Source organism: Pseudophryne corroboree, chromosome 6 (genome assembly GCF_028390025.1).
Source record: "Pseudophryne corroboree isolate aPseCor3 chromosome 6, aPseCor3.hap2, whole genome shotgun sequence".
Lineage (NCBI taxonomy): Eukaryota > Metazoa > Chordata > Amphibia > Anura > Myobatrachidae > Pseudophryne > Pseudophryne corroboree.
In genome coordinates this window covers 382,587,510-382,606,270 of record NC_086449.1, presented here as the reverse complement: position 1 = coordinate 382,606,270, position 18,761 = coordinate 382,587,510, and the positions used below count along the sequence as shown (strand labels likewise).

Sequence of the window (18,761 nt, the reverse complement as noted above, 5' to 3'; positions counted from 1 at the left end):
GCCTGGTGATGAGCGGTGCCTGGTTTCCTCCAAACATGACACTTAACATTCATGCCGAAGAGTTCAATCTTTGTCTCATCAGACCAGAGAATTTTGTTTCTCATGGTCTGGGAGTCCTTCAGGTGCATTTTGGCAAATGCCAGGCGGGCTGCCATGTGCTTTTTACTAAGGAGTGGTTTCCGTCTGGTCACTCTACCATACAGGCCTGATTGGTGGATTGCTGCAGAGATGGTTGTCCTTCTGGAAGGTTCTCCTCTCTCCACAGAGGAAAGCTGTAGCTCTGACAAAGTGACCATCTGGTTCTTGATCACTGCTCTAACTAGGGTCCTTCTCCCCCGATCGCTCAGATTAGACGGCCGGCCAACTCTAGGAAGAGTCCTGGTGGTTCCAAACTTCTTCCATTTAAGGATGATGGAGGCCACTGTGCTCATAGGGACCTTTCAAGCAGCAGATATTTTTCTGTACCCTTCCCCAGAGTTGTGCTTCGAGACAATCCTGTCTCGGAGGGCTACAGACCATTCCTTTGACTTCATGCTTGGTTTGTGCTCAGACATGCACTGTCAAGTGTGGGACCTTATATAGACAGGTGTGTGGCTTTCCAAATCATGTCCAATCAACTAAATTTACCACAGGTAGACTCCAATTAAGCTGTAGGAACATCTCAAGGATGATCAATGGAAACAGGAGGCACCTGAGCTTCATGGCAAAGGGTGTGAATACTTATGCACATGTGATTTCTTAGATTTTTATTTTTAATAAATTTGCAAAAACTCAAAAAAAACTTTAACGTTGTCATTATGGGGCATTGTGTGTAGAATTTTGAGGGGAAAAAAATAAGAATTTACTTACCGATAATTCTATTTCTCATAGTCCGTAGTGGATGCTGGGAACTCCGAAAGGACCATGGGGAATAGCGGCTCCGCAGGAGACTGGGCACAAAAGTAAAAGCTTTAGGACTACCTGGTGTGCACTGGCTCCTCCCCCTATGACCCTCCTCCAAGCCTCAGTTAGGATACTGTGCCCGGACGAGCGTACACAATAAGGAAGGATTTTGAATCCCGGGTAAGACTCATACCAGCCACACCGATCACACCGTACAACTTGTGATCTGAACCCAGTTAACAGCATGATAACAGAGGAGCCTCTGAAAAGATGGCTCACAACAATAATAACCCGATTTTTGTAACAATAACTATGTACAAGTATTGCAGACAATCCGCACTTGGGATGGGCGCCCAGCATCCACTACGGACTATGAGAAATAGAATTATCGGTAAGTAAATTCTTATTTTCTCTGACGTCCTAGTGGATGCTGGGAACTCCGAAAGGACCATGGGGATTATACCAAAGCTCCCAAACGGGCGGGAGAGTGCGGATGACTCTGCAGCACCGAATGAGAGAACTCCAGGTCCTCCCCAGCCAGGGTATCAAATTTGTAGAATTTAGCAAACGTGTTTGCCCCTGACCAAGTAGCAGCTCGGCAAAGTTGTAAAGCCGAGACCCCTCGGGCAGCCGCCCAAGATGAGCCCACTTTCCGTGTGGAATGGGCTTTTACAGATTTTGGCTGTGGCAGGCCTGCCACAGAATGTGCAAGCTGAATTGTACTACAAATCCAACGAGCAATAGTCTGCTTAGAAGCAGGAGCACCCAGCTTGTTGGGTGCATACAGGATAAACAGCGAGTCAGATTTTCTGACTCCAGCCGTCCTGGAAACATATATTTTCAGGGCCCTGACTACGTCCAGCAACTTGGAATCCTCCAAGTCCCTAGTAGCCGCAGGTACCACAATAGGCTGGTTTAAGTGAAACGCTGAAACCACCTTAGGGAGAAATTGAGGACGAGTCCTCAATTCTGCCCTATCCGTATGAAAAATTAGGTAAGGGCTTTTATAGGATAAAGCCGCCAATTCTGAGACACGCCTGGCTGAAGCCAGGGCTAACAGCATTACCACTTTCCATGTGAGATATTTTAATTCCACAGTGGTGAGTGGTTCAAACCAATGCGATTTTAGGAACCCCAAAACTACATTGAGATCCCAAGGTGCCACTGGAGGCACAAAAGGAGGCTGTATATGCAGTACCCCCTTGACAAACGTCTGAACTTCAGGAACTGAAGCTAGTTCTTTCTGGAAGAATATCGACAGGGCCGAAATTTGAACCTTAATGGAGCCTAATTTTAGGCCCATAGACACTCCTGTTTGCAGGAAATGCAGGAAACGACCCAGTTGAAATTCCTCTGTAGGGGCCTTCCTGGCCTCACACCACGCAACATATTTACGCCAAATACGGTGATAATGTTGCACAGTTACATCCTTCCTGGCTTTGATCAGGGTAGGGATGACTTCATCCGGAATGCCTTTTTCCTTCAGGATCCGGCGTTCAACCGCCATGCCGTCAAACGCAGCCGCGGTAAGTCTTGGAACAGACAGGGTCCCTGCTGGAGCAGGTCCGTTCTTAGAGGTAGAGGCCACGGGTCCTCCGTGAGCATCTCTTGAAGTTCCGGGTACCAAGTCCTTCTTGGCCAATCCGGAGCTACGAGTATAGTCCTTACTCCTCTCCTTCTTATGATTCTCAGCACCTTGGGTATGAGAGGCAGAGGAGGGAACACATACACTGACTGGTACACCACGGTGTTACCAGAGCGTCCACAGCTATTGCCTGAGGATCCCTTGACCTGGCGCAATATCTGTCCAGTTTTTTGTTGAGGCGGGACGCCATCATGTCCACCCTTGGTTTTTCCCAACGGTTCACAATCATGTGGAAGACTTCTGGGTGAAGTCCCCACTCCCCCGGGTGGAGGTCGTGTCTGCTGAGGAAGTCTGCTTCCCAGTTGTCCACTCCCGGAATGAACACTGCTGACAGTGCTATCACATGATTTTCCGCCCAGCGAAGAATCCTTGCAACTTCCGTCATTGCCCTCCTGCTTCTTGTGCCGCCCTGTCTGTTTACGTGGGCGACTGCCGTGATGTTGTCCGACTGGATCAACACCGGCTGACCCTGAAGCAGAGGTCTTGCTTGGCTTAGGGCATTGTAAATGGCCCTTAGTTCCAGGATATTTATGTGAAGTGACGTCTCCAGGCTTGACCACAAGCCCTGGAAATTTCTTCCCTGTGTGACTGCTCCCCAGCCTCTCAGGCTGGCATCCGTGGTCACCAGGATCCAGTCCTGAATGCCGAATCTGCGGCCCTCTAGAAGATGAGCACTCTGCAACCACCACAGGAGAGACACCCTTGTCCTTGGAAACAGGGTTATCCGTTGATGCATTTGAAGATGCGATCCGGACCATTTGTCCAGCAGATCCCACTGAAAAGTTCTTGCGTGGAATCTGCCGAATGGAATCGCTTCGTAAGAAGCCACCATTTTTCCCAGGACCCTTGTGCATTGATGCACTGACACTTGGCCTGGTTTTAGGAGGTTCCTGACTAGTTCGGATAACTCCCTGGCTTTCTCCTCCGGGAGAAACACCTTTTTCTGGACTGTGTCCAGAAACATCCCTAGGAACAGCAGACGTGTCGTCGGAATCAGCTGCGATTTTGGAATATTTAGAATCCACCCGTGCTGTCGTAGTACTACTTGAGATAGTGCTACTCCGACCTCTAACTGTTCTCTGGACCTTGCCCTTATCAGGAGATCGTCCAAGTAAGGGATAATTAAGACGCCTTTTCTTCGAAGAAGAATCATCATTTCGTCCATTACCTTGGTAAAGACCCGGGGTGCCGTGGACAATCCAAACGGCAGCGTCTGAAACTGATAGTGACAGTTCTGTACCACAAACCTGAGGTACCCTTGGTGAGAAGGGCAAATTGGGACATGGAGGTAAGCATCCTTGATGTCCAAAGACACCATATAGTCCCCTTCTTCCAGGTTCGCTATCACTGCTCTGAGTGACTCCATCTTGAATTTGAACCTTTGTATGTAAGTGTTCAAGGCTTCGGTACCACAAACAGCGTGGAATAATACCCCTTTCCCTGTTGTAGGAGGGGTACCTTGATTATCACCTGCTGGGAATACAGCTTGTGAATGGCTTCCAATACCGCTTCCCTGTCGGAGGGAGACGTTGGTAAAGCAGACTTCAGGAACCGGCGAGGGGGAGACGTCTCGAATTCCAATTTGTACCCCTGAGATACTACCTGCAGGATCCAGGGGTCCACTTGCGAGTGAGCCCACTGCGAGCTGAACTTCTTGAGACGGGCCCCCACCGTGCCTGAGTCCGCTTGTAAAGCCCCAGCGTCATGCTGAGGACTTGGCAGAAGCGGGGGAGGGCTTCTGTTCCTGGGAAGAGGCTGCCTGCTGCAGTCTTTTTCCCCTTCCTCTGCCCCGGGGCAGATAAGAGTGGCCTTTTGCCCGCTTGCCCTTATGGGGACGAAAAGGACTGAGCCTGAAAAGACGGTGTCTTTTTCTGCTGAGAGGTGACTTGGGGTAAAAAGGTGGATTTCCCAGCCGTTGCCGTGGCCACCAGGTCCGATAGACCGACCCCAAATAACTCCTCCCCTTTATACGGCAATACTTCCATATGCCGTTTGGAATCCGCATCACCTGACCACTGTCGCGTCCATAACCCTCTTCTGGCAGAAATGGACAGCGCACTTACTCTTGATGCCAGAGTGCAAATATCCCTCTGTGCATCTCGCATATATAGAAATGCATCCTTTAAATGCTCTATAGTCAATAATATACTGTCCCTGTCCAGGGTATCAATATTTTCAGTCAGGGAATCCGACCAAGCCACCCCAGCACTGCACATCCAGGCTGAGGCGATTGCTGGTCGCAGTATAATACCAGTATGTGTGTATATACTTTTTAGGATATTTTCCAGCTTCCTATCAGCTGGTTCCTTGAGGGCGGCCGTATCAGGAGACGGTAACGCCACTTGTTTTGATAAGCGTGTGAGCGCCTTATCTACCCTAGGGGGTGTTTCCCAACGCGCCCTAACCTCTGGCGGGAAAGGGTATAATGCCAATAATTTTTTAGAAATTATCAGTTTTTTATCGGGGGAAACCCACGCTTCATCACACACCTCATTTAATTCATCTGATTCAGGAAAAACTACGGGTAGTTTTTTCACACCCCACATAATACCCTTTTTTGTGGTACTTGTAGTATCAGAAATGTTCAAAACCTCCTTCATTGCCGTGATCATGTAACGTGTGGCCCTACTGGAAAATACGTTTGTTTCCTCACCGTCGACACTGGAGTCAGTGTCCGTGTCTGGGTCTGTGTCGACCATCTGAGGTAACGGGCGCTTTAGAGCCCCTGACGGTGTTTGAGACGCCTGTACAGGTAATAACTGATTTGCCGGCTGTCTCATGTCGTCAACAGTCTTTTGTAAAGTGCTGACACTATCACGTAATTCCTTCCATAAGACCATCCAGTCAGGTGTCGACTCCCTAGGGGGTGACATCACTATTACAGGCAATTGCTCTGCCTCCATACCATTTTCCTCCTCATACATGTCGACACAACGTACCGACACACAGCACACACACAGGGAATGCTCTGATAGAGGACAGGACCCCACTAGCCCTTTGGGGAGACAGAGGGAGAGTTTGCCAGCACACACCAGAGCGCTATATATATATATACAGGGATAACCTTATATAAGTGTTTTTCCCTTATATAGCTGCTGTATAGATTTATCTGCCAAATTAGTGCCCCCCCTCTCTTGTTTTACCCTGTTTCTGTAGTGCAGGACTGCAGGGGAGAGTCAGGGAGCTTCCCTCCAACGGAGCTGTGAGGAAAAATGGCGCCAGTGTGCTGAGGAGATAGGCTCCGCCCCCTTCTCGGCGGCCTTTCTCCCGCTTTTTTAAGGAAAAATTGGCAGGGGTTAAATGCATCCATATAGCCCAGGAGCTATATGTGATGTATTTTTTGCCATCTAAGGTGTTTTTATTGCGTCTCAGGGCGCCCCCCCCCCCCAGCGCCCTGCACCCTCAGTGACCGGAGTGTGAAGTGTGCTGAGAGCAATGGCGCACAGCTGCGGTGCTGTGCGCTACCTTATTGAAGACAGGACGTCTTCTGCCGCCGATTTTCCGGACCTCTTCAGTCTTCTGGCTCTGTAAGGGGGCCGGCGGCGCGGCTCTGGGACCCATCCATGGCTGGGCCTGTGATCGTCCCTCTGGAGCTAATGTCCAGTAGCCTAAGAAGCCCAATCCACTCTGCACGCAGGTGAGTTCGCTTCTTCTCCCCTTAGTCCCTCGATGCAGTGAGCCTGTTGCCAGCAGGTCTCACTGAAAATAAAAAACCTATTTAAACTTTTTCACTAAGCAGCTCAGGAGAGCCACCTAGTGTGCACCCTTCTCGTTCGGGCACAAAAATCTAACTGAGGCTTGGAGGAGGGTCATAGGGGGAGGAGCCAGTGCACACCAGGTAGTCCTAAAGCTTTTACTTTTGTGCCCAGTCTCCTGCGGAGCCGCTATTCCCCATGGTCCTTTCGGAGTTCCCAGCATCCACTAGGACGTCAGAGAAATAAAATTTATTCCATTTTGGAATAAGGCTGAAACATAACAAAATGTGGAAAAAGTGAAGAGCTGTGAAAACTTTCCATATGCACTGTATAATAGAAATGTTAAACAGAACATTTACCTGTACAGTGAATTTGATATAATACATTAAGGTGAGAATTCAATGGGACCCAAGAATTTTTTCAGGCGCTAAAAACTGGACTTTACCGCAATTTTTTTTTTTGGGCAATCCAAATTGCACATAGAATTTTTGAAAAATTCACAGACCTTTGTTTTTCGCTGCTGCGCTTTAGAAAACGGGGTAATTACAGATATAGCCATGCTCATCTATGCCATGATGCGTACGCATGGGCATACGCATCGCAGCATATTGCGAACGCTCCTTTCACATTCACTCCACAGACTTCTAAGTGTGCGCATGCGTACGCACATAATAGTTGCGGGCTCAGTTGCGGAGCCTTCGATGCCTCGATATAATGATGAGCGTGGCTACATCTGTATCTGGGAATTTTTTTCCGCAGACCTCGGTAGGTTCCTGGAAAAAAAATCCATGATAAGTTCAGACATCCTGCTGACTTCGAGGCTAACTGGAAAGCCTCAAGATCAATGAGTCAGCAAATTGAATTCCCCCATCATCACTTTATTTAACAAACAGATTTCTACTGTATTTACAGCATATTTAAAACTCAGAGCCTAAATATAAATTGTATCCAAGCAGTGAACACCACATTAAAACAAAACATATAACAAAAGGAGTACTAGTTAACAAAATACAATGAATCATATATATTTTTCCAGCACAATCCTTCACACTACATTTTAGAATAACACATATACTCTAAAAGGTCAGTAATCATGATGACAGGCCAAGATATTTTATTCAGATCTACTGCAATAAAGTTGATCAAACTAGACACAGATTCTGATGCTTGGCCAGCTTTAGGCTGGAGAAAAGAGGTGTGCAGGAGCTGCAACCAACACCATAACAAGTAAAATCTCTAGTACCTGCACAACATTGGATTTCAGTTGGATGTGCAGTCAGTGTCTCAATGAAGCTAAATGACAAACCACACATACTGTATGCAATACACGTTCACTCAGCTGCTCCATCACAATATGACAGCATACCTACTCTGGGATCAATACGAGATCTCGGCGGTCAGGAGCCCGACAGCCAGGATCCCGGTGGCGAGTGCAGCACCCTCCGGATGGTGGCGTGGACCACCACCCAAGAGGGGTAACCAGCCAGCGCTGGTGTCAGGATTCCGGTGTCTGTATCCTGACCGCCGGGATCCCGACATGCGGTCAATTGACTGCCTCCCCCTACTCTAGATCACAATTCATCATGCATAGTTGAATTGTCAATAAGGAGAGTTACCACTACAGGTGACAATGACAACGTTTTACAAGCTGGGGAGATGCTAATTGTCTAAGAACACAGGGAAACAATTATATGTGCACTACTCTGTAGTGTACTATAGAATCTTTCAAAAATAGACTCAAGACTTTCCTGTTTACTCAAGCATTTCCATATTGTCCCTATAGTATCTACATGCTTCTGTATTTTATGAAAAGCTTTTCTGTACTTCATTATTTTCTGTACAGGTTGAGTATCCCATATCCAAATATTCCGAAATACGGACTTTTTTGAGTGAGATAGTGAAACCTTTGTTTTTTGATGGCTCAATGTACACAAACTTTGTTTAATGCACAAAATTATTAAACATATTGTATTAAATGACCTTCAGGCTGTGTGTATAAGGTGTATATGAAACATAAATGAATTGTGTGAATGTAGACACACTTTGTTTAATGCACAAAATTATAAAAAAAATTGGCTAAAAATACCTTCAGGCTGTGTGTATAAGGTGTATATGTAACATAAATGCATTCTGTGCTTAGATTTAGGTCCCATCACCATGATATCTCATTATGGTATGCAATTATTCCAAAATACGGAAAAATCCCATATCCAAAATACCTCTGGTCCCAAGCATTTTGGATAAGGGATACTCAACCTGTACTATATTATGCTATGTATCTGTTAAGCGCCTTAAGTCCTATTGGAGAAAGAGCGCTATATAAACAAAATTATTATTATTACTCAATTTGGTCATTCTTTTTACATTGCATGGTACAGTAATTGAATACTTGAATATAATGTGTAAGCCCCACATGGATTAATTGTTTTCTTCTCAATCCTTTCAATTTGTCTGAACTAGTACCAATTAATTTATGATTTTATCCAGGGGAGTTTTGCTGTGAGGTAGGGAGTTGTGCAGAATGATGCAGCAACTCCGTAACCATTCACTATGGCACCATCCAGAGACATAATACAAAAGTCGGCACATGTGCAGAAGAGAGCGAGGCCTCTGGAATAGTGTAAGAGAGTTTGGTAACTCTTGTGTGGAGCCATCTTTCCGAATATATATCTCTATAATGATGCATTGCCATATCAGTATAGGGAGGGGCAGTCGTTGGTCATTCCTAGGTGCAAGGTGTGTGGAGTATGCCAAACCCCTGGGCCTGCTTTCATCTATTTTAACACACAACTAACATTTATAATACAATCTAATTAGAAAACACCAAACTATACAAACATAAATTGAGTTTAACTGCAGGCAGCAATAAGATCATCACTTTTTCTAGTTTAGCTATCAGATACCAATTACTTAGGCCTTTTATGGCTCAAGTGTTATTTGAAATAAGGAATTAGGAATACAACGCCAACATTACTCATGCTGCAATGATGTTTCCGCATGATACAATGAATTAATAACTGCAGTCTTCTGAAAACCAGCAAAAATAAGAATTTACTCACCGGTAATTCTATTTCTCGTAGTCCGTAGTGGATGCTGGGAACTCCGTAAGGACCATGGGGAATAGACGGGCTCCGCAGGAGACTGGGCACTCTAAAAGAAAGATTAGGTACTATCTGGTGTGCACTGGCTCCTCCCTCTATGCCCCTCCTCCAGACCTCAGTTAAGGAAACTGTGCCCGGAAGAGCTGACACAACAAGGAAAGGATTTGGAATCCAGGGTTAAGACTCATACCAGCCACACCAATCACACTGTACAACTTGTGATAACCATACCCAGCTAACAGTATGAACAACAACTGAGCCTCAGTAACAGATGGCTCATAACAATAACCCTTTAGTGACGCAATAACTATATACATGTATTGCAGAGAGTCCGCACTTGGGACGGGCGCCCAGCATCCACTACGGACTATGAGAAATAGAATTACCGGTGAGTAAATTCTTATTTTCTCTGACGTCCTAGTGGATGCTGGGAACTCCGTAAGGACCATGGGGATTATACCAAAGCTCCCAAACGGGCAGGAAAGTGCGGATGACTCTGCAGCACCGAATGAGCAAAGGCAAGGTCCTCCTCAGCCAGGGTATCAAACTTGTAGAACTTAGCAAATGTGTTTGAACCCAACCAAGTAGCAGCTCGGCAAAGCTGTAAAGCCGAGACCCCTCGGGCTGCCGCCCAAGAAGAGCCCACCTTCCTTGTGGAATGGGCTTTTACTGATTTAGGATGCGGTAACCCTGCCGCAGAATGAGCTTGCTGAATCGTGTTACAGATCCAGCGCGCAATAGTTTGCTTTGAAGCCGGAGCACCCAGTTTGTTGGGTGTATGCAGGATAAACAGCGAGTCAGTTTTCCTGACTCCAGCCGTCCTGGCTACATAGATTTTCAAAGCCCTGACAACATCAAGTAACCTGGAGTCCTCCAAGTCCCGAGTAGCCGCAGGCACCACAATAGGCTGGTTCAAATGAAACGCTGATACCACCTTAGGGAGAAATTGGGGACGAGTCCTCAACTCTGCCCTGTCCATATGAAATTTCAGATATGGGCTTTTACATGACAAAGCCGCCAATTCTGACACACGCCTAGCTGAAGCTAAGGCCAACAGCATGACCACCTTCCATGTGAGATACTTTAGCTCCACGGTCTTAAGTGGCTTAAACCAGTGTGATTTCAGGAAATGCAACACAACGTTAAGATCCCAAGGTGCCACTGGAGGCACAAAAGGGGGCTGAATATGCAGCACTCCCTTAACAAACGTCTGAACTTCAGGCAGTGAAGCCAGTTCTTTTTGAAAGAAAATAGATAGGGCCGAAATCTGGACCTTTATGGACCCCAATTTTAGGCCCATAGTCACCCCTGACTGTAGGAAGTGCAGAAATCGACCCAGCTGGAATTCCTCTGTTGGGGCCTTCCTGGCCTCACACCAAGCAACATATTTCCGCCATATGCGGTGATAATGCTTTGCTGTCACATCCTTCCTAGCTTTGATCAGCGTAGGAATCACTTCATCCGGAATGTCCTTTTCCGTTAGGATCCGGCGTTCAACCGCCATGCCGTCAAACGCAGCCGCGGTAAGTCTTGGAACAGACAGGGCCCCTGTTGTAACAGGTCCTGTCTGAGAGGCAGAGGCCATGGGTCCTCTGAGATCATTTCTTGTAGTTCTGGGTACCAAGTTCTTCTTGGCCAATCCGGAACGATGAGTATAGTTCTTACTCCTCTCTTTCTTACTATCCTCAGGACCTTGGGTATGAGAGGAAGAGGAGGGAACACATAAATCGACTGGTACACCCACGGTGTCACTAGTGCGTCCACAGCTATCGCCTGAGGGTCCCGTGACCTGGCGCTATATTTTTTTAGCTTTTTGTTGAGGCGGGACGCCATCATGTCCACCTGTGGCAGTTCCCAACGATTTACAATCTGTGTGAAGACATCTTGATGAAGTCCCCACTCTCCCGGGTGGAGGTCGTGCCTGCTGAGGAAGTCTGCTTCCCAGTTGTCCACTCCCGGAATGAACACTGCTGACAGTGCTAGCACGTGATTCTCCGCCCATCGAAGAATCCTTGTGGCTTCTGCCATTGCCATCCTGCTTCTTGTGCCGCCCTGGCGGTTTACATGGGCGACCGCCGTGATGTTGTCTGACTGAATCAGTACAGATTGGTTTTGAAGCAGGGGCTCTGCTTGACTCAGGGCGTTGTAGATGGCCCATAGTTCCAATATATTTATGTGTAGAGAAGTCTCCAGACTTGACCACTGTCCTTGGAAGTTTCTTCCCTGAGTGACTGCCCCCCCCATCCCCGGAGGCTTGCATCCGTGGTCACCAGGACCCAGTCCTGTATGCCGAACCTGCGTCCCTCGAGAAGATGAGCACTCTGCAGCCACCACAGCAGAGACAACCTGGCCCTTGGGGACAGGGTGATCAACCGATGCATCTGAAGATGCGATCCGGACCATTTGTCCAACAGATCCCACTGAAAGATCCTTGCATGGAACCTGCCGAAGGGAATTGCTTCGTAAGAAGCCACCACCTTTCCCAGGACTCGCGTGCAGTGATGCACCGACACCTGTTTTGGTTTCAGGAGGTCCCTGACCAGAGATGACAATTCCTGGGCCTTCTCCTCCGGGAGAAACACCTTCTTCTGTTCTGTGTCGAGAATCATTCCTAGGAAAAGCAGACGCGTCGTAGGAATCAGCTGCGACTTTGGGATATTCAGAATCCAGCCGTGCTGTTGCAACACTTCCTGAGAGAGTGCTACGCTGACCAACAACTGCTCTTTGGACCTCGCCTTTATGAGGAGATTGTCCAAGTACGGGATAATTATAACTCCCTTTCTTCGAAGGAGTATCATCATTTCGGCCATTACCTTGGTAAATATTCTCGGAGCCGTGGAGAGACCAAACGGCAACGTCTGGAATTGGTAATGACAGTTCTGTACCACAAACCTGAGGTACTCCTGGGGAGGTGGGAAAATGGGGACATGCAAGTAAGCATCATTGATGTCCAGCGACACCATAAAATCCCCCTCTTCCAGGCTTGCAATAACCGCCCTGAGCGATTCCATTTTGAACTTGAACTTCTTTATATAAGTGTTCAGGGATTTTAAATTCAGGATGGGTCTCACCGAACCGTCCGGTTTCGGTACCACAAACATTGTGGAATAGTAACCCCTGCCCTGTTGAAGGAGGGGGACCTTGATTATCACCTGCTGGAGGTACAGCTTGTGAATTGCCGCCAGTACTACCTCCCTTTCCCTGGGAGCAGCTGGCAAGGCTGGTTTGAGGTAACGGCGAGGGGGAGTCGCCTCGAACTCCAGCTTGTATCCCTGAGATACAATTTGTACAGCCCAGAGATCCACTTGTGAGCGAACACACTGGTTGCTGAAGTTTCGGAGACGCGCCCCCCACCGCACCTGGCTCCGCCTGTGGAGCCCCAACGTCATGCGGTGGACTTAGTGGAAGCAGGGGAGGATTTTTGTTCCTGGGAACTGGCTGCCTGGTGCAGCTTCTTTCCTCTACCCTTGCCTCTGGCCAGAAAGGATGCTCCTCTGACCAGCTTGCCTTTCTGAGGCCGAAAAGGACTGCATTTGATAATACGGTGCTTTCTTAGGCTGTGAGGGAACCTGAGGTAAAAAAGTCGACTTCCCAGCAGTTGCTGTGGATACGAGGTCCAAATAATTCCTCACCCTTATAAGGCAAAACCTCCATGTGTTTTTTAGAATCAGCATCACCTGTCCACTGCCGAGTCCATAATACTCTCCTGGCAGAAATGGACATTGCATTAATTCTAGATGCCAGCAGGCAAATGTCCCTCTGTGCATCCCGCATATATAAGACGACGTCTTTTATATGTACGATGGTTAGCAAAATAGTATCCCTGTCGAGGGAATCAATGTTGTCTGACAGGGTATCAGTCCATGCTGCTGCAGCACTACACATCCAGGCTGAAGCAATAGCAGGTCTCAGTAGAGTACCAGAGTGTGTATACACAGACTGCAGGATAGCTTCCTGCTTTCTATCCGCAGGATCCTTTAGGGCGGCCGTATCCTGAGACGGCAGTGCCACCCTTTTAGATAAGCGTGTTAGCGCCTTGTCCACCCTAGGGGATGTTTCCCAACGTAACCTATCCGTTGGCGGGAAAGGGTACGCCATCAGTAACCTCTTAGAAATCACTAGTTTCTTATCAGGGGAACTCCACGCTTCTTCACACAAATCATTTAATTCATCAGATGGGGGAAAAGTCACTGGCTGCTTTTTCTCCCCATACATAATACCCCTTTTGGTGGTAACCGGGTTAATATCAGAAATGTGCAATACATCTTTCATTGCAGTAATCATGCATCGGATGGCTTTTGTAGACTGTACATTTGTCTCATCCTCATCTACACTGGAGTCAGACTCCGTGTCGACATCTGTGTCAACCATCAGAGCTAGCGGGCGTTTATGAGCCCCAGACGGCTTCTGAGTCGCCTGGGCAGGCGCGGGCTGAGACCCCGGCTGTCCCAAGGCTGCTGCGTCATCGAACCTTTTATGTAAGGAGTTGACATTGTCGGTTAAGACCTTCCACATATCCATCCAATCAGGTGTCGGCCCCGTCGGGGGCGACACCACATGTATCTGCCCCTGCTCCGCCTCCACGTAACCCTCCTCATCAAACATGTCGACACAGCCGTACCAACACACCGCACACACACAGGGAATGCTCAGACTGAGGACAGGACCCCACAAAGTCCTTTGGGGAGAAAGAGAGAGAGTATGCCAGCACACATCACAGCGCTATATAACACAGGGATTTACACTGCTAATAAGTGATTTTCCCAATAGCTGCTTGTTTGTATCGATTTGCGCCTAAATTTATGTGCCCCCCTCTCTTTTTAACCCGTCTTGTACCTGGATACTGCAGGGGAGAGCATGGGGAGCGTGCTTCCAGCGGAGCTGTGAAGGTAAAATGGCGCTGGTGTGCGGAGGAAGAAGGCCCCGCCCCCTCAGTGGCGGGCTTCTGTCCCGTGTTTTCTGTAACTTAATGGCGGGGGTTTTAACACATATACAGTTAACTGACTGTATTATGTGTATTTTTGCCAAAAGGTAATATAATTGCTGCCCAGGGCGCCCCCCCCCAGCGCCCTGCACCCTACAGTGACCGGAGTGTGTGGTGTGCAGTGGGAGCAATGGCGCACAGCTGCAGTGCTGTGCGCTACCTTAATGAAGGCAGGAGTCTTCTGCCGCCGATTTCATCGTTCTTCTGTCTTCTGGCTCTGCAAGGGGGACAGCGGCGCGGCTCCGGGAACGGACGATCGAGGTCAGGCCCTGTGTTCGAACCCTCTGGAGCTAATGGTGTCCAGTAGCCTAAGAAGCACAAGCTAGCTGCAAGCAGGTAGGTTTGCTTCTCTCCCCTCAGTCCCACGTAGCAGTGAGTCTGTTGCCAGCAGATCTCACTGAAAATAAAAAACCTAACAAATACTTTCTTTCTAGCAAGCTCAGGAGAGCCCACTAGGAGCACCCAGCTCTGGCCGGGCACAGATTCTAACTGAGGTCTGGAGGAGGGGCATAGAGGGAGGAGCCAGTGCACACCAGATAGTACCTAATCTTTCTTTTAGAGATTCCCCATGGTCCTTACGGAGTTCCCAGCATCCACTAGGACGTCAGAGAAACATACAAAATGGCTTCCTACAGTGCTCAGAGTATGTTTATCATGCCACCTACAATATGTGCTAGAACTAACCTAATGCAATATGGCACAATTACTTAAAGATGACACGCACTACTGAAAATCACACCCCTGGTCCAAAAGAAAGTAGCACCCTCAGTATTCTTATAACCAGAAAATGGCAAGTGAGATAAAGGGACTTTTATTTCCCTTTTAAAATCTATCCTAAAATGCTTCAGTGTATAATTAAGAAGCAAATATGGACGGAATTTGCTTCAGAGGTGACAAAATCAAATTTTTTTCCACATAGTCACACTTACTCTCTCTTCTAGCCTGGCCAGCTGCTCCTTGTAATAATCATCCTGTCTCTTAAGTTCACGCTCCTTTTCCTCCAGCTTCTTTGCCTAGTTAAGAAAATAATAAACAAAGGTTTATAATTGGGCAAGTAGTATACTTTACATAAACCAATATTCATATATAACCCTTTGTAACTTGGTAAAGTCTAAGATTTGTCTGCTGAACCTTAGAACACTGCATGTTAAGAATATTGCTCATACAAAGGCTTGCCACCCACTATACCATTTATTACAGAGAATAATGATGCATCCTCTGTCATACTACTGATAACAGAGAAATATGCATATGGCAGCTGCAAGTCAGGGTCAAGACACACGTAACAGAGAAAGAGGAACATGTAAATGCCTGTGACCAACAGGCTTCAGTGAGTTCATGGACAGACTGTCCAATGTTTTAAAGTAGCAATCATTTAAAAGGCAAACCCATCTTGGTTTTGACTTATAAATGATACCACTTTAAAACATAGGGCAAATTCACTGGAAAGTCACCGATGCCTGCATTGTTCAGGCTAAAACATTTACTCTAAAGGATTAAGGGGGACATTTACTAAGCAGTGATAAGAGCTGAGAAGTGAGCCAGTGGAGAAGTGCCCATGGCAACCAATCAGCACTGAAGTAACATCTATAATTTGCATACTATAAAATTATACAGAGTTGCTGATTGGTTGATGGGGCAACTTCTCCACTCTTATCACTGCTTAGTAAATGTCCCCCTAACTCACAAGAAAGTAGATGTGGAAGACTACTCAACATTTCAATTGGATAAGTAACACGCACAAAAATATTGACTTACTTGTGTATTTAATTCCTGAAGCATGGCAAAGAGAAAAGCAAATATTTGTCAAACAGGAATAATTACACGGTTATGAAAATACTTTTGATGACATTGGTCTTTCATTGATTATTTGTAACTCTACAGCATCCCACAGTCAGTAAAATATATGAAAAAAACAAGCACATGAGGTTGAGAAAGGAATAGATACACTGGGGTAAATTTACTAAGATGGGAGTTTTAGTTAAGATAGGATGTTGAAGATAGCAACCAATCAAATTCTACTTCTCATTTATCTAGCACCTTCTAGAAGAAACCTGGAATCTGGTGGCTATGAGCAACATCCCATCTTAACTAGAACACCCATCTCAGTAATTGACCCCACTGAGTAGAGGGGGCCCTGCTCTTAGTGAAGGATTGCGTTGTCTGCACACTACAGACTACACACTGCACACTACATAAAATTAGTATTGATTCTTTGACAGCACACTCCAGTCTGAATTAAATGAAACCCTCTTCTGCCTGTTCCATTTCCATATATGCCAAGAAACCTGGTAAAATATATCTACTGAATCTCTGCAAACACCATACAGCATCTAGTTTCCTTAAGTGTACAAAACACAGTAGCATGGTGCAGAATAAAATTTTGCACCACACTTAAGTATTACTCAAAATTCCACGGAGCCTGGAACACTTTGCTGGACTGTGAATTAGAGCACAACGCTTGGGAGCAGGTGGAAACTTATGTTAAAATCTGTAATAACCTGTTGTACCTAAAAGGGCTGTACTTATCTGCTTTAGTACTTCTTAGCCCCTTTGAATAACAACGTTTATAATTCAGGGTTGAGCATCCCTCATTCAAAATCCTACATTTTTGGGTCCCCTACTGAGATAACGATACACACACACACACACACACACACACACACACACACACACACACACAAAAGTTTTTTTTCTATAATAGCTATTACAATAAAAATAGCTATCACATTAGTGTTAAACAGGTGTGTTGGTAACTGTCCACCTGATATCTATATTTATTGTAATTATTTTGAGCAATAGCGTAGGACCTGTAGTATAGTGTGGTCCCTTGCCGGGGGCTGCAGGCTTAAATGCATTGATCAATACATGAACTAAAACTCCACTGTTAATTATTATTGTAAGCGAATATATTAAGTGCAGAGCTGACATTAAGTACTGACATTTTGTCAGTAGGTTTTCAATTTCTTAGTCATTAAAAGCAGTTGCTCTATTTTTGGTTAACAAACAGGATACTGGTACGAATAAAGAGGTAAGGTCCATGGATCTTACTGTGGCATTCCCCAGGCTTCTAAGAAGCACATGAGCCTAGACTGACATAAAATAATATCTATTCTTCAATTTCTTGATATTTCTCAGCATGTTAGAAATGAGAGGGAAAGGAAAAAATGCATAGGCTAGCTGAAATCTCCATAAGATTGACAAAGCGTCTACTACTCCTGCTTCCATGATCTTGTGGAAAAATCTTAGTACAGTATCTTGGCATTTTGACCCATTATACACCAAATAACTTTATTGTATTAAAAAAGAATAAATAACAACATTAAAATAATAATTGCGCACCGCACTGGGTATCGAACCCGGGAGTGCATGCATTGCGGGCGGACACTGTACTCGTTAGGCCACAGCCAACTATGGTACAGGCAAGTCCTCCCGGTGTATATGTGATGTGTTTTATCTGATTGCTTTATAAAAAAAAAAAACAATGGATTGAATCCGCCAACAATGTCGGAAAAGCAATGGAGACCATCTGTGAGTCATATTAATGAGATAGGGACCCAGTGGCACTGTGCATTAAATATTTCTGCCCATTTGAAGCAACTGAAATGGAAAGGCTGTCAGAAATAGTAATGCTGTTTATGCTAATGCTATCCAGGATTTTGTACACAACGTAACGACAAAATTAATTGAGTGAACAGGGCGGCAGCGTGGCATTGTATTTTGTGGAAAGGGATTTTTTTTATAGAAGGAAGTGATTAATGGTTCTTTATTGTCACAATAAATATCAGCCAATCAGAAGGCGGCGCTAGGAAGGGTCCTTTGGCTATTTGAGGCATGCGCTGTACAGTTTAGGAAAAGCGTCATCTGGTGGGCAGAAAGTAGAATGCACGTTACAATTATAACGTGACGCTAGATTTATAACTTAACTTATAACGGGAGTTATAGCGCAAGGAGCCAGTGCGAGTTGCATGGCGCCCGCTACACAGCAACGATATATGAGGACACATCTGTACATCCTCATTTAAATTTGTATACAACAATGATATAGATAATTAACTTTATAACTTCTATGTTCCAATAGAAAGCGTCATATTGAAATAACCCTGTATGACATTGATTTGGTGGTATACAAAAGCATACTACTGAATTCAAACTACTTGTATCGAAAGAAACAAAGGTCACAGAATAAAAAACATATGACTGGTCTGACTGATATACAAGAAGAGAAGGTCAAGATCATCAAAGGTCAAAAATAGAAGCACCTGTTACATTAGTGACCTTCAACATCAGGCTCAGAAGAACCAACAACAAAAAGACAAATACAAAAAATAAACCAAGATTACCATAAGGTTCTGTAGAAAGGCCACTAGTAGTTCAGTTCAAGTGCGTTATAAGAACAAGTATCTTGTACAAAAAAAGAGCATGGAACATGGGAGAAAGACAAATGGGAATTC

At 45.9% G+C, this 18,761-nt stretch overlaps 1 protein-coding gene across 1 annotated transcript in view; it reads right to left on the bottom strand.

Annotated features, from left to right (window-relative positions):
* Positions 1 to 18,761, bottom strand: part of CHCHD3 (coiled-coil-helix-coiled-coil-helix domain containing 3) — a 623,849-nt gene that overhangs the window by 215,411 nt on the left and 389,677 nt on the right. Inside the window, exon 5 of the mRNA XM_063926761.1 lies at positions 15,237 to 15,320. Within this exon, the coding sequence (XP_063782831.1) occupies positions 15,237 to 15,320 (84 nt within the window). The remainder of the gene's footprint in view (positions 1 to 15,236; positions 15,321 to 18,761) is intronic.